Below are 14,402 nucleotides of genomic sequence, written 5' to 3' on the forward strand. Positions count from 1 at the left end.
GGTGGCGGTTTATGTCTGTGTGACAAGGCAATCAACTAAGAAGCGTCTTGGCAACCCAAACACTTTGTTCATGGCATTAACATGGTCTATGGGAGGTGTGTCACAAGCCAGATTGCAGATGTGCACGATAATTTCTGTCTCACATCGTAGAAAGTTTTGAAAGTTTTCTTTTTTAAACATTTCAATCTAGCATGAAGGTATTTAGTGATAATCTTTTTTTTTTGTTGTTGTCTTTTTCCAAAGCAATATTTAAAAGTACATACCTGGCTCTTTCCTTTAGTGAAAAGAATGTTGATTTCCACAATCCTGTTAAAAACAGTAGTGAACACTTCAATTGTGGACTGATTTTTACCTGATGAATTTCTTAATATATTCAAATCACAATGAATACAATAAATTCATTTTATCGTAAATACAACCTCACAGTGCCATTGTAATGTATTTATTTCTATCACAAGTCTCTGCTGGGTCCTTTAAAAATGAGGACTACATCTAAATAGTATGAAGAGTAATGATGTAAAGGCTCACCACAAGCAGGAACTTCACTGTCTTCCACCACACACTGATGCATCTGCCGGACCCCCTTATATATCATCTGTCCTGCTTAGCAAGCAAAGGCTAAAGCAGGCATGCCAAATATGCCAAATATGGAAGGGATGACCGTTGAGTCTGGTTCCATTTGAAATGCTTTTTGTGCACTACATCCATGGTCATTTCTATCTGAAGTAGCTTTTCAGTTTTTCATAATTACTTTTGCATTCATAGAGTTGGAGTACTATTCTCATGAATACAGACAAACATTAAAAAGATGACTTCAGCAGCAGGGGTTTGTGCATTATCACTCTCATATTAGGTCATAAACACCTTTCAAAAGCGTGTAATGGTACCTTGTGGGATATTTTTATCTTCCCGGTTATAGTTTGGAATTCGATTAAGGTTGCTGTGAGATTAATCAGTCAAGGCCAAAGTAACATTGAAAATAAAAACACTTTGGGATATTTTAGTAAACTTTTAACTCTGCTGATGGGAATATTTATTCACAAATACCCTGAAACACACTGTTTGAAACATTTCAGATGAAAAACTCAACTAACAATATACTCTTTGTTGTTTATTACATTTTAAATGTGATGGACTGACAAAAGAGCTTGAAGCAAACATGAAGGCTTCTTTTCTTTTCTTGCAATGGAACTGTATGCATTTATTTCGATGCATCATTTTTGTATTGTTAGAGGATTCATAGGGTGCTTATACTATACTATATTATACTATACTATACTATACTATGCCAGTGCATAGAAAAAGATACGTCATTCCTCCAGCACTTTTTAAAACGGCTTTGAAGAAATGATTTTGAAAGACGAAGCGAGGCATGCAAATAATTAAATCAGCCAAGGTAACAAACAAACCTTCGCAAGAGAGTAGTCTTGTACATATAACATTTATATGGTGCTTTTTGGTAAGAATTGACCCAATTTTGAAAAATGTGATAAACATTATCATCCTATATGGACGTTTAATGGTATTTTCAAAACTGTAACAAAATACAAAAAGGTTTTTATTAGAACAATCTGTGGCGTGTGTGGTAAAGTATAACAAAAGTAGTAGTGAATCAGAAAATAAAATTCCAAACAAAAAAGACTGTTTTGAAAAAGTATTCTTTGAAATAATAGAGTGCTGCAATTATGAGGGATGTCTGCACTGCTGTATGAAATGTCTCCATCAGGCCTACAGGGGGGGCACATATGCTCCCCCAGATCAGCATCACTGAGTGGTTCTGTCTTTTATGAGTTTTATCTCTTCTTTAATTCTTTGGATACCTTGGACTGTTCTATACACTGACTCTGCATTTTGTGCACTTGTGGATCTATCTATTTATTAGCTCTCTCTCTCTCACACACACACACACACACACACACACACACTTTATATGAGGACTCTAGATAGGTATTTAGGATATTTACGATGAGTTTTATGATGTTTTGATGCTTTTATGTTGTTTTGAAGGTTTTATGGGAGGCTAGATGACAGATAGATAGATAGATAGATAGATAGATAGATAATGTGTGCATAAATGTAGAAATATGTATTAATTGTTTGCCAGATGAATTGTACTTTGTCTTGTGCACTCATATGAAATGATAATACAAATGTGAATTTGCATCGTTAATGTGTATTTTTGTGAGTTGATTCCGATCAGGTGTCTGCAAATTACCTAAATAGATGTGTTTATTTACTCTTCTGTAGTTATAGTTCAACAAGCATCATCTGTTTATAAGTGATACTGTCATTCAGGAAAACATTATGAGGGAAAAAGTAGGATTTTATTAAATAAACTGATCATTAAAGTTGGCCGATTACTGTGATTCATGTCAAACAAGTTAATCTTGTGAATCTATACTATACTATGCTATACTATACTATACTATACTATACGTAAAACAGTCTTTCTTTTCCTGCTGAGCTCACATAACAGTTGGTGTCCTGCAGCTATCGAATTACATCAGCTCGGTGTAATGCAATAGGTGTGTTAGGAGTCTGAACATCAGATGCCATGTTTAGAGTGGGGGGTTTCTCAATGAACAATCAATATTAGCTGGCAGGCAGAGAAAATTTGGAAGAAAAATTACCCGTACAAAGACAAAATTATTTGTGTTTGTGCATTTCTTTACAACATGTGCATTTAGACTATACGGAATATTAGCCCGTCTGTTGAAGTTTCCTGAAGTGTTCACTAAATTAAGTGTGAATATTCTGGGTTTTTTTTTCTCTATTAAATCCACAGCAGACGATGAATCAAAAGTACTCTTATGTCCTGAATGGAAAAAAGGTGGAAAAATCTCAAACATAAAACAAATAGGTAAATTGGCTGAAAAAGCTATAACCACTGGAGAAAATGAAAATGGAAATTATTGCATAACCACTCAAATCACTTAAAACACTTGCTAAAACATTCTTTAACCGAAATCTCTGAAAAACAATTGCTTTCAAATAACCAAAATAGCTCATCTTATTAAAAATGGCTGAAACAGCTTCAATAACTAAAATAGCCTTATGGTACAAGAAAAGACCAAAACTGATAGAAAAGGTAAAAGCAGCTTTAATGCCTGAAGACAACTTACAAGAGGCTTTCAGTGCATGACTGTGTTTAGCCCCCCCCCCCCCCCCTCCCCCCCCTTTTTTTCTTCTTGTTGCTTTTACCCCGGAGCTCCTTGGTTTGCCTCTGAGGGGGGGTAGGACAGAGTCCTCTTCTCGTCTCTCGTCAAAACTTAACAGTAAAGCCAAATATGTTGGACACACCCACTGTCCCCAACATACAAAAGCAGGGGCCTTTGATAAGAATCCCTTTTGGTATCAGGATGGGAACCAGAGTGTGGGAACCATTGTCCTCACTCACCAAACTGCCTTGATGTTGTCTCACATACAGGCATCATCTTGATTAAGATTTTGAATGTCATCTGGAGAATGATTTCCTGATACCAAATGTTCTTTCTATTAATCCAAACACAGATCTTTAACACGAAGAATCCAGGAGAGACACTGTTGTAACATTTTAGATTCTTACCAATCAAGGTTCTTTGCAGTAGAAACAGATGTGGACTTGCTTATAGAAGATAGTGGTGCATCATGTTAATAAGGATCAACAGAGCAAAACACCAGCTTAAGTTATATTTTGGTGCTGAATCATCCAGCACTCCATCCATCCATCCATCCATCTGCTTATTCTGTTCCAGGTCGTGAGGGGCTGGAGCCAGTGTGAAATTAAAGAAAACAGTAGAAAAATAATGCTTAAACAGTAGATATCACTAAAACAGCTTAAAAACAGGGGGCGTAGTAGCAGCGCAGGTCCATTGCTAATTAAAAAAAACTTGAAAAACAATTCAATTGACAGTTGTTTCTGCAATTTTGCACCCACTGCAAAATATATTAATCTATCAATTTTATTCTTTCTTCACGTGCTCCACGTGTTTGGAAAAGGGGGGCTGCTCTCCCATTGGGAACTATACAGTATATACTTAAGTAAAAGTAAAATTGCAGAGATTAAAAAGTACAGAAAAAACCCACTCAATTACAGCAACAAGAGTAAATGCAATTTGTTACTTTCTACCTCTATATAAAACATATGGCACACTCAATGTCTATTTCTGTGTTGAGCGTATTGATTGCTATTGGTTACAAACTCTTCTTGAATCTGGTTGTCCTTGTTTGTCTTACTGTTCAGATGACTGCACTCCCATTCACAAAACAAACCATAATGCGAATTTACTGATGACATGGCTATGTTGGGGTTGATAAGCAATAATGACACAGAAGTCCAGACCTTCACATCCTAGCAGTCTGCACAATGACTTGCTCCTTAACATCAACAAGACAAAGGAGCTTGTCAATGACTTCAGGAGACACAGGAAAACAACACAGGTGCCACATGGAGAAGAGGTGGGGAGCTTCAAGTACTTGGAGTTCATCTGTCAGATGACCTGGCATGGGGAGTGAAGAAAGTTCTCCAGCTGCACAACAGAGGAGAGGAAAGACCCACAGCAGATTATTAGGATTGCATCATAAATCATTCTCCCCTTCCATTTCTGGAACAAATACACCTGGATGAAAAGATCTCATCTGATGGCACACACTGCAGTTTTATTTATTTATTTATTTTTTAAACATAGGGTTTAGGGAAGTAATTAGTAATCATAACCAGCTCTGTTGTACTCAGAATGTAACACGCGCGCACAAACACTCACTGGCATTCATCGACGTCGTCATGTCCTGTTGGAGCTGCAGGCTCGTCATTTCAAACCCTGGCGGGGTTTTTTTTTTGTGTGTGTGTTTCTTTTCCAAGTGAAGCGCCACACCACACCAACCACATTCACGGTATCTTTCAAACTTCTTACCCATCAAAGGCAGTCGCACTATAAAGTGGCGCGTTGTGTTCGTGCCAGCTTGGCAAAAACGAAACCAAAAGCGCGCACACGAGCAGGCGGTAAGTTTCGTTTTATAATAATAAGGAGAGTCCGGCTGCAGTGAGATACAGCCCTTTACACATGTAGTCGGTGAGTCCTCCATTTATTTCTTAATATTTGATGGATTTAAATATGATAATCAGCGTAACTCGAGGTGCTTTCATCTGCTGGCGTAAAAGACGCGGACGCACATAGTGTAAGTGCGTCACCTTAACTGACCTCCGCTGTAGGTTATGTCAGGACACACCACGACTGGACCCGCTGGAACTACTAAAAACGTCCAAGCTCATACTAGAAATTGGTAACCACTTCTATCCATGAGGAATCAGCAGTTTTAAGAAGGACGTATTTATATAAACACATAATAATGCGTATTTTTCAAATCCACTGACTCAGATTCTTAACATTGTTGTGAACATTACAAATACTGTACTGTCATAATTAAGTTTAAGTAGGATCTTATACTTGCTTAAGATTACTTAAAATTCTATGTAACTAATGAGTTTGTTTGTAGGATTCATGCTTTTATTTGTCAGCATCCGTATATAAAATTAACTTTCACTTCCAGTTTTAGAAAAATGGGCTTTGGATGCAAAGTCATTTCTAGACAATCTGGCAGCTTCGGATGAGAAGCAAACCTTGGACAAGTTTTACAACTGATCACTGTATTTGCGTAATCTTTACATTGTAAGATCATCCAACGCAGGGATAGAAATAGAGGGAAAAAATATAGATGAAAAAATAAATAAATATACATCCCCCAAACAAACACAGTTGGGGTTTCCGCTAAAACAAGTCCAAAACTAACAGTAGAACTTGTTTCCTTTTCTGAAAAAACGGGTTGTGCTTATTCTTGTTGCTTATTACCTCCTGTTCAATCCACCAGTCCACATACGTGCGTTTGTATTCAGCTGATGGAGTCAGACCATGGATGAGGAGCTCGACCCTGATCCTGGTGAAGATGTGATCTCCGTCTTGGTTGAGGAAACTGCTGAGCTGCTTCACATCCTCAGTCGGCAGTCGCCTGGGGTCATTACAAAGCTGCTCCAGATGATTCCTGGTGAAGCCGCGCTGCCGGGCCAGTTGACCTCTAGCGGCCCGGAGCGGGTCAAGGCCATGTTGGAATACTTCAGGTGGGCCAGTGCAGCAGAGTGCAGCAGCTTCCTCCAGAGTGTGTGCATGCTGTGCGACGACATCCCCGTGCATCTGGAGTGCAGGCTCATGTCAGCGGCTGGACAAGGCAGCAGTGAGTCCCATCACCCTCGATAGTTGTTCAGATATTCCACTGTGTCGATTTCTTTCATATGCTCATTCGAGTCATCAACCTTTTTAAACATAATGTGACAGTTGTTGTGGACTATAATAGAAAGTTTCCCATAAGTCACAACAATTTGATTTAATGGTTGAATATTTTTGTAATAAAGCTGCACACATTTTTATTGAAAATCGTTCTGTGACTGTTCAAAACAGTACACTGAGAGGAAATGTGTCCACATTTACATTTTGAGGACAATTAAACACTAACATTTGCAGACTACAATCAAATGTAGGCGGAGACTCAATTTTCAATGAGGGTTTAATTTTATTTTAAGAGAAAAGTGTTACAGTATACCAGCTGTGGCTGATTTCTGAGGATGCACAAGGTGCAAAAAAATCCTATTTCAGATTATATTTTTAAAAACTGGACAAATTAGTTTAAGAATTTTTGATCTTTTATATGATTGTACTCTCTAACCCCATTCATCTTCCACACTACTTTATTTAATTCAGTGTTGTGAAGGGCTGGAGTGGATACCATGTAAATATTGAGAAAGCAGGTTACGCCCTGGACAGATCACCTGTCTGTCACAAGGCAAAGAGAGAGAGAGACTATCACTCACACTCCTGTTCACATTCATGGGCAAATTAAAGTCACAGATTGATCTCATGTGAATGTTGCAAGTAAGGCCCCCGACTCCGAAATGGAAATATTCTTGTTTGGTGGTGAGAATGAGAACCACTAATGTTGTTGTTATGTTTGTTGTTATTCAGATGGCTGTAAGGTATCAATTGACATTGTGTATCATTCAGATAGTTCTCTGCGACATCTTTTTATACTGAGTGATGTTTACATGGGTGTGTTACCAAAAAAAGGTCTGAAAAAAGGAGGTCATCCAATATTTATTCTCTAAGGAAAAAGACAGACCTCTCAAGAGTAAAACCTAAGTCTAAATTCACACTGCACACACCCACAGATTGAATCTTACCAAGTAGTACGTGTTGGTTTAATTTAGGATTTCCTACTCAACCACATCAGCACTTCTGCAATGACAACAAAACAGTCCAGGGAGGGGGAAACAAAATGGAGAATTTAAACGTTGCTGATGTCCCACATTGATAAGAGAAACTGAAAGTAATTTGTTTCAAAGTCGTTTGCACGCAATCATGCTGGGAATCCCCTGTGTTCCCCAACCCTATGTTTATTCAATTTCAATTCAATATATAAAATAAAAGCAAGATTTAGGAGAAAATCTAGAATATTTAGAATATAAGAATATGTTCTTAATGCACTTTATGTCTTTTTTTTTCATGCTGTAGGCAATCGTGAAAGTATTAGTCCAACTGCAGAGGACCAGAAGTCACCATCACCTCCTTCAGACCTGCAGATCATCAAACGGCCAAGGATCGGTAGGAGAGAAAAAAAAACCTAAAAACTATCTTACATTTTTTACTGCTGCAAATTTTCTTGCATAGTTTTCTTTTCTAATTTAAAATTTCCAAGAAATGCTTTGACTGTACATTACAATAATGATTTCATTTGAGACTGTAAATGAGCTTTGCTTGTATAGTGAGTCACATTGATCAACTCTCTCTCTCTCACACACGCATGCACGCACACACACACACGCGCACAAACAAATGTTCAGTAAGACAGTGAGTGGGTACGAGTTTAGAAGAAAGCTAAATTTCAAGATTCCTGTGTGTACAACTCAAAAAAGCTTCTGTGTCACAATCTGGAGTAAAGAACAGATTAAGCATCCAGATTAAGCAATCATCAAATATTAGTCACCGAGTGTTTGAGGGGTAGGAATGAATGCATTTTTTACTTCTTCCTACTCTTATCGACATATCAATATGAGCAAGTGGGATGTGATGTTTCATTAGGGTTTTTTTTGTTTTACCAATTTAAATATGAATGTCTCTTTTCCTTTCTTTATTTTTATTTGTATGTTTGAAATAAAGTAAAAAAAAAAATGAAATTAAAATTTTTCATGGAAATTCACACTATTATCATCTTATTTTTCCTTCAAGTTAATTTAAATAACACTAAAGGGTAGGCTGTATATTACCCCGTATAATGAGTGAGAAGTTACATCACAATTTTTCATATTTGTGTTAATTGATTATTTACAGAGAAGTCCTTGGAGTAGTTTTAGGTGTGACTATATGATTATTAGCTGTACACGTTTAGTTGTTGTCTCACTCTAAAGCACATACGAATGGGCTTATTTACTGAACTCCTGTATAAAGTGTGATGAATTGTTCATACCAATAAATTGCATACATTTTGTTGTGGATCGACTAAGAACAACATCATGAGTAACTTCATGTGCAACCTCAGTGACAACAGGAGTGTCAGAACGATTTCTTTTCCATGACGTGATTGTATGGAGCCCTGAGCTTCCACAAGCTCTAAATATAAAGGAATATTATTAAGTTGAATGTGTTGCTGGAGGAAATTCTCAAAGAGCTCAGTGTTCGAGGAAATAAATCTGAATTTCTCACAAAAAAAGAACAAAAAAAACCTCAATATTAAAAAAAAGAAAGAGATTCAGATAAGACCGCAAGACTTCACATGTCATAATAAAAGTCAAGCAGAGGCAGCATGAGAAGTATCTTACCAGCTGCTACAACTTTTTTTCAAATGTATTGAAAATAAATTCAATCTCAAACAAAGCGAGGGTTGTCACATTAAACATTGGCATAAATTAAGTTTTTTGAACAATCTTTAACACACAACCCGTATTCCTTATTGGTATGCTAATTACATAGTGTGTGTTGGTTTGCACATTCATTAGACGGCATCCTAAGTTGTTCGATCAGCTTCTCTATGTGTTTTTCACATGATATCAAGTTTAAAAAAATTTTTTCACATGTGCAAACATTAATTTGTCCATTACCTACATTTTCACAGAAAGCAAAAAACTCATTAAAAGGAATGAATAAGCATGATGATGATGATGATTATATAACAGTATCTATTTATTTACTTACTATGGTGACTTTTATTATTCTATTGTTATTATAACAAGTCTAACAAAACCAGGATTGGCTCAATTCTTCTGTGTATATGTGGATAAATCCAGATCAGCAGTTGTTACTGTTTGTTTTAGCTGTTCTATCAAGACATGTTAAACATTTTTGATTAATTATTTTGTGCTTTAAGTTTTCTAAATAGTGTGTGCTGATTTGGCTTGAATAATTTTTATTTTTGAACAATTTATAAATTATCAGCTGGGATGCAGTGGACGAAAATCTGCTTTATAGAAAATTTCTGTGGTAGTTAGTCTGTTATTATTTATCTGATTCGCTCCACAGATCACTGGGAGGTGTACATATCCACAGTCAAACATTCACTGCTGCGCCGGTGGGAGCGACTGACGCAACATCTGCTGAGAGACGTCCAGTTGGAGAGTGTGTGGGTCAGCCCACGGACCGCTAACAGAGGCAGGGACAGACCTGATCAAACTCCAGGCCCAGCAGACAGAGGGGGCAGAACACCAGGTCCGCTTCCTCTCATTGTGCAACGAGAACTTGAAAAATGTATTAGAGGTTAGCATTAATTTGACATAAAAAAGGGGGAAGTGGTGACCTCAAGGGTTTGGAAGGAGGCTTGTAGGCAGATGTTTGCTGGCTTGAATCCCGTTTAAGACGTGTCACCACTGAGGGTCCCGAGCGAGGCTCTTCACCCCAAAGAAAAGCATCCGGCCTTAGAATTGTGCCAAATCAAACATGCAGCAACCTATTCTTAAAGAAAATTTCTGGTTAATTTCTTACTGTGATTTCAGAGCCGGACGGAGATTTCATGTGTTTGGAGTCCAGACTGACTTTGGACAGCTTCCTTCAGGAAATCACAGGAAAAATAACGGTTCTCACAGGACAGGCCGGGTCAGGCAAAACTCTGCTGATGTCTCATCTGGGACAGCAGTGGGCCAACAGCCTAGTGAGTTCTACTATTACTTCATCATTTACTGTCATCACTTACCATTTACATTACTGGCATACTTGTTTGTCTATCTACTGAAATCAGATCCCCTTCCCATTAATATGTTTAACATTGTAGGTGTCTTTGATAAAACCTTGGAAATCAGTTAGCACCATCAATACCTATTTATAATATCTAAAATAACCTCCTCCTTACACCTTATTCATTCTTGTTCCTGCTTGATCTGCTTTCATTCAACCCCCTCAACTTAACATCTCCAATGGATTATTACTATCACTCATTTACAGTTTAGTTTGTATATTTCCCACTGAACACTTTTATTTATTTATGGTATATTTTGTTTCCTGATCAGATCCCCAGACGTCGCTTTTCTCTCATGTTCATAATTTCCTTTCCTTCCAGGGCCCGCTCCCTTCGTCTTACCTTTTTGTTCTGCTTGAGTTTCGTCAGCTCAACCATTTGCCCAGCCCCCTCTCCCTGTCCGAGCTGCTATTCCAACATTACCTCCCGCCTGAAGGGGGCGACATGGCAAAGGTAAGGCTTTTCTTCTCCAATAGGCTCTTGCGAAGATTGATCTTTAAACATTATGGTTGATAAAACTTCTGAACAAGAAATGGTTTATTTGAAACATTGGACAAAAACAAGACTTTTGAATTGATCCAAATGCTTTGATTGCTTTTGATGTTGAAACGGGAAAGGCAGGAAACGCACACCAGGATGTGATATGTTATGACATCAGGTCACTAATGAAAGATGTAGTCCATATAGGTTATGTTTTATGAAATACACAATGTTGAACTGTGGTCAGCAATAAGGCGGCTAAACAAAATCTCTCGGAAAGAAGTGCATCTTTTCTGAATCACGAGTGCTTCAAGTACAGGCGAAAGCCTCGAGCAGCTTCACGCTACATGTGTAGAACCAATGATTTCAATCCGGGTGATCTGAAATATCCTGTCCTTCGTCCACGCTTCAATCCTTCGATCAGAGAAGCATTGTGGACTACCTCCTCTCCAATCCAGAGCAGAGCTGTTGGGTGTTGGACGGTTATGATGAGTTTCACAGCAAACTCAGTGGAACAGAACTGCACAGAGGGCCACTGCACTTGGAAAACTCACTGCCTGTGGCAGACCTCATCTCAGGGCTGCTGAGTCGCCAGCTCCTTCCAGGAAGCACGGTGCTGGTCACCTGTCGGCTGCGTGACGTTGTAGATTTGGATGGCGTCTCAGACAAGGTGGGACAGCTGCTGGGATGGAACCGCCAAGAGATCCAAGAGTATTTGAACAACTTTTTTCATGTAAAAGGTAAAACATTTTTCATCTATAATTATTTACATTGTGATGCTATATTTTTGTGGGTAAAACCTGGTGGCAGCAGAGTGATTTAGATTGCAGTTAACTAATGGATCCTGTTGGGAAAATAATTTCTCTTGTGCTGTTTGCAAAATAATTAAGCAAAAAAAACGACACATCTCCGAACTTGGGTTGTGTGATATTACTAGATTAGATACTACTAGAGACTACTATTAGATTTTTGCTACCAGCTTCTGGTCTGTTGCCTCCATGTATGATATGTTGGGAAATACAATCTGTTGTCAGCACAGTCTACAGCAGTAGGGTTTCCATATATGTTGACATGCAGAGCATGAATCCATCGTGCAAGATGAATATTTGAAGTGTTGATAGTAGGAAGATGATAGATTTATTGTGCATACCTACTTTAAACTAGTAAAAGTGTTATAGAGTGAATGTTTAAAACAACTAGTCGACATCTCTGATCTATTTTGAATTTGCAGTGAATGTTGATCAATTTTCCATATATTGTGCAGCGCAAGTTAGAGGCTGATAGAATCCCTGAACCCGAATTTGTTTTCATCATCAAAGGTGAGTGAGGGCCAGGCACTGAGGCAGTTCATTTGTAATACCCTTTGAAAGACTTAGCATAGGTGTAAACAGGTAAAGTAAATCAAAAAGAAATCTGTATTATTGTTAACTTGTTTATGTGCCACCTGTGAAGGTCACTCAGACGGAGCTCTCAAAGAGAATGCAGCAGATCTTCTTTTCTCCAGTCGACACCTCCTCGCCATGTCTTCCCTCCCGGCCCTGTGCAACATCTGCTGCATCTGTCTGGATTATTTACTGCGTGGAGAAAGGACACAAACGATACAAAACCTTGAAAGCAGGGAAACAGAAAAAGGAACAGATAGGGGACTAACAACAGAAAAAGACGGACACACAGAAAGAAGTAAAGATATGCAAAGTGATGGAACAAATGGAAGAGACGAGCTTCTTCAAACTGCAGTTCCCAGCACACTTACCCAAGTCTACCTCACTCTGCTCAGTGCCTTTCTTACCCGTGACAATTTCGAAGAAGAACAGCCAGACCCCACCAGATTTCCTCAGAGGTGCAGGCTAAGTAGAAATACGGAAAATATTTGGAATGTCAATGTTTTGGTGACACAACAGTATCAAAACACAAACTTTACACTACTTTTAAGTTTTAAGGTTCACATTTACCATTGTTTCAATTCTTCACTTTTAGAATGTAGTTGTTCAGAGGATTTCTGAAGAACTGTATTTGTTTTCTGTCTCTTCACCTAGCTCTCTCAGACAGCACCAGTCCAAGCTGTGTGAGCTCAGCAAACTGGCTTGGAAAGGTTTGGAGGAACACAAGATCCTGTTTTTGGAGGAAGAGGTTTCACGGGATGTGTTAGAGTTCTCGATCAGGACGGGGCTCTTCAAACAGGTGAGGCTTGGTCGAATGAGTCAAACGCCTGGACATTTCTGTGCTGTATATTATACATGATCGAATCTCAAAACTCCCAAATCTCTGTTTAACCGCTTGAGACACTGATGGGACGTGGCCCGTGATAAAATGTCATACCTGGAGACAATTTCCGGAACACAGATAGACACAAACATTGGGACAAATATTTGCCTGAATTCTGGTTTGCGTTGAATACAGTAGTCCATGTTTCCAGTGGAGTCACCCCTGTCTAGCTCCATTGCTGGATATAGGAGTTGAGAAGATTTGTAAAAAAAAATTACTTTAACAAAGCCAGGCAGAAACCAAAAAAAAAAAAAACCCAACTATGACAAAGGAATGAGAGATGGAGATTTTTCACATAAAGACCATGTGTGGAGCCATACTCAACCTTGGCTTTTACTACCAATCTTTCCCCACATTGGAAAGACCCCTACAGAATTATTCGGAGACTCGGACTTCTAACCTATGACGTGGTCTCTGAGGACACTGAGGAAGACTTATGTGTCATCAATGTGGCTCAAATGAAGTCGTGCCTCCCCACAGCTGAAGAGGTGAACAGGGAAGAGTGACAATGGATCCTGCAGATATTTGAGGAGGACAGTGAAGAAGAGGATTTTCCTTGGTCCCCCACCTCAGATTTAGTTGGGGGTTACGCAGATGAAGCATCATAAAATGTAAGACCTCCAAGGCGTTGCTGGTGCTGCTTTTAAAAATCTCCCCCTCAGCTGTCAGTGCGCGCCGGCAGAAGTGAAACACAGACGTGTCGGAGCTCCTATACTGGGTATTACTGAAAGCAAGTCATTAAATCTTACCGATCGCGTCGCTACCGGACGTATTGCCTCCGTTTCAACCCGGACCCGAAACGGCATTCCTTCTCTGTCTGCATCTACGCCATTCCTGCCATAACTCTTGGAAGAGTGGTTTTGAAGTACACAGACTAACTGTGACTAATAGATCCACTCAGGTGCTGAGTCGTTGTTTTTTTTTTTACTGGGGCAGTTGTTCTTTTTTTAATGAATTTTCCTGTGTTCCTGAACGGATTCCCTTTTGCTCATGAAGAGGTTTATTAAATTTTTTTCTGTCTCTTTCAACAATGGGAAGAATCTTTCTTTTATGAACTGTATGAACAGCATTTTGTGTTGAGACTCTTAATTTTCAACCATGAATACAGTATTTACTTTGAATTCAATCTTCTGTGCTTTGGTGACTTGTGTTGCTCGTGTTATTCTCATCAGTTTAAGTAGTACATGGTAAAATGTATTACCTTTGTGTGGGTTTTGATGTGGGAAATATTGCGATGTTGGGTTGTGTAAAGCCATATAATTAAAAGTGAACTGAAGCAAATAGGCATGTATGAGTCAAATCTTGTGTTTCCAGTGTGGATGTGCCGCTTTATGCTTTTTGTGTCTTTAAAACCCAAGTCTTCAGTCCTCCGCCTCTTTAGTGCCGCCTTTTTTTACGCAGTCTCTGTC

The 14,402-nt window shown here is 38.7% G+C and overlaps 1 protein-coding gene across 1 annotated transcript in view; it reads left to right on the forward strand.

Annotated features, from left to right (window-relative positions):
* Positions 1-5,190: 5,190 nt before the first annotated feature.
* The window catches only part of nlrc5 (NLR family, CARD domain containing 5), a 38,305-nt gene continuing 29,093 nt past the window's right edge, over positions 5,191-14,402 (forward strand). The window contains exons 1-9 of the mRNA XM_080504908.1: positions 5,191-5,262; positions 5,873-6,207; positions 7,539-7,628; positions 9,540-9,725; positions 10,010-10,164; positions 10,570-10,701; positions 11,153-11,468; positions 12,181-12,568; positions 12,765-12,909. Of these exons, the coding sequence (XP_080361034.1) occupies positions 5,889-6,207; positions 7,539-7,628; positions 9,540-9,725; positions 10,010-10,164; positions 10,570-10,701; positions 11,153-11,468; positions 12,181-12,568; positions 12,765-12,909 (1,731 nt within the window). The 5' untranslated portion in view covers positions 5,191-5,262; positions 5,873-5,888. The remainder of the gene's footprint in view (positions 5,263-5,872; positions 6,208-7,538; positions 7,629-9,539; positions 9,726-10,009; positions 10,165-10,569; positions 10,702-11,152; positions 11,469-12,180; positions 12,569-12,764; positions 12,910-14,402) is intronic.

Source organism: Blennius ocellaris (assembly GCF_963422515.1).
Source record: "Blennius ocellaris genome assembly, chromosome: 11".
Lineage (NCBI taxonomy): Eukaryota > Metazoa > Chordata > Actinopteri > Blenniiformes > Blenniidae > Blennius > Blennius ocellaris.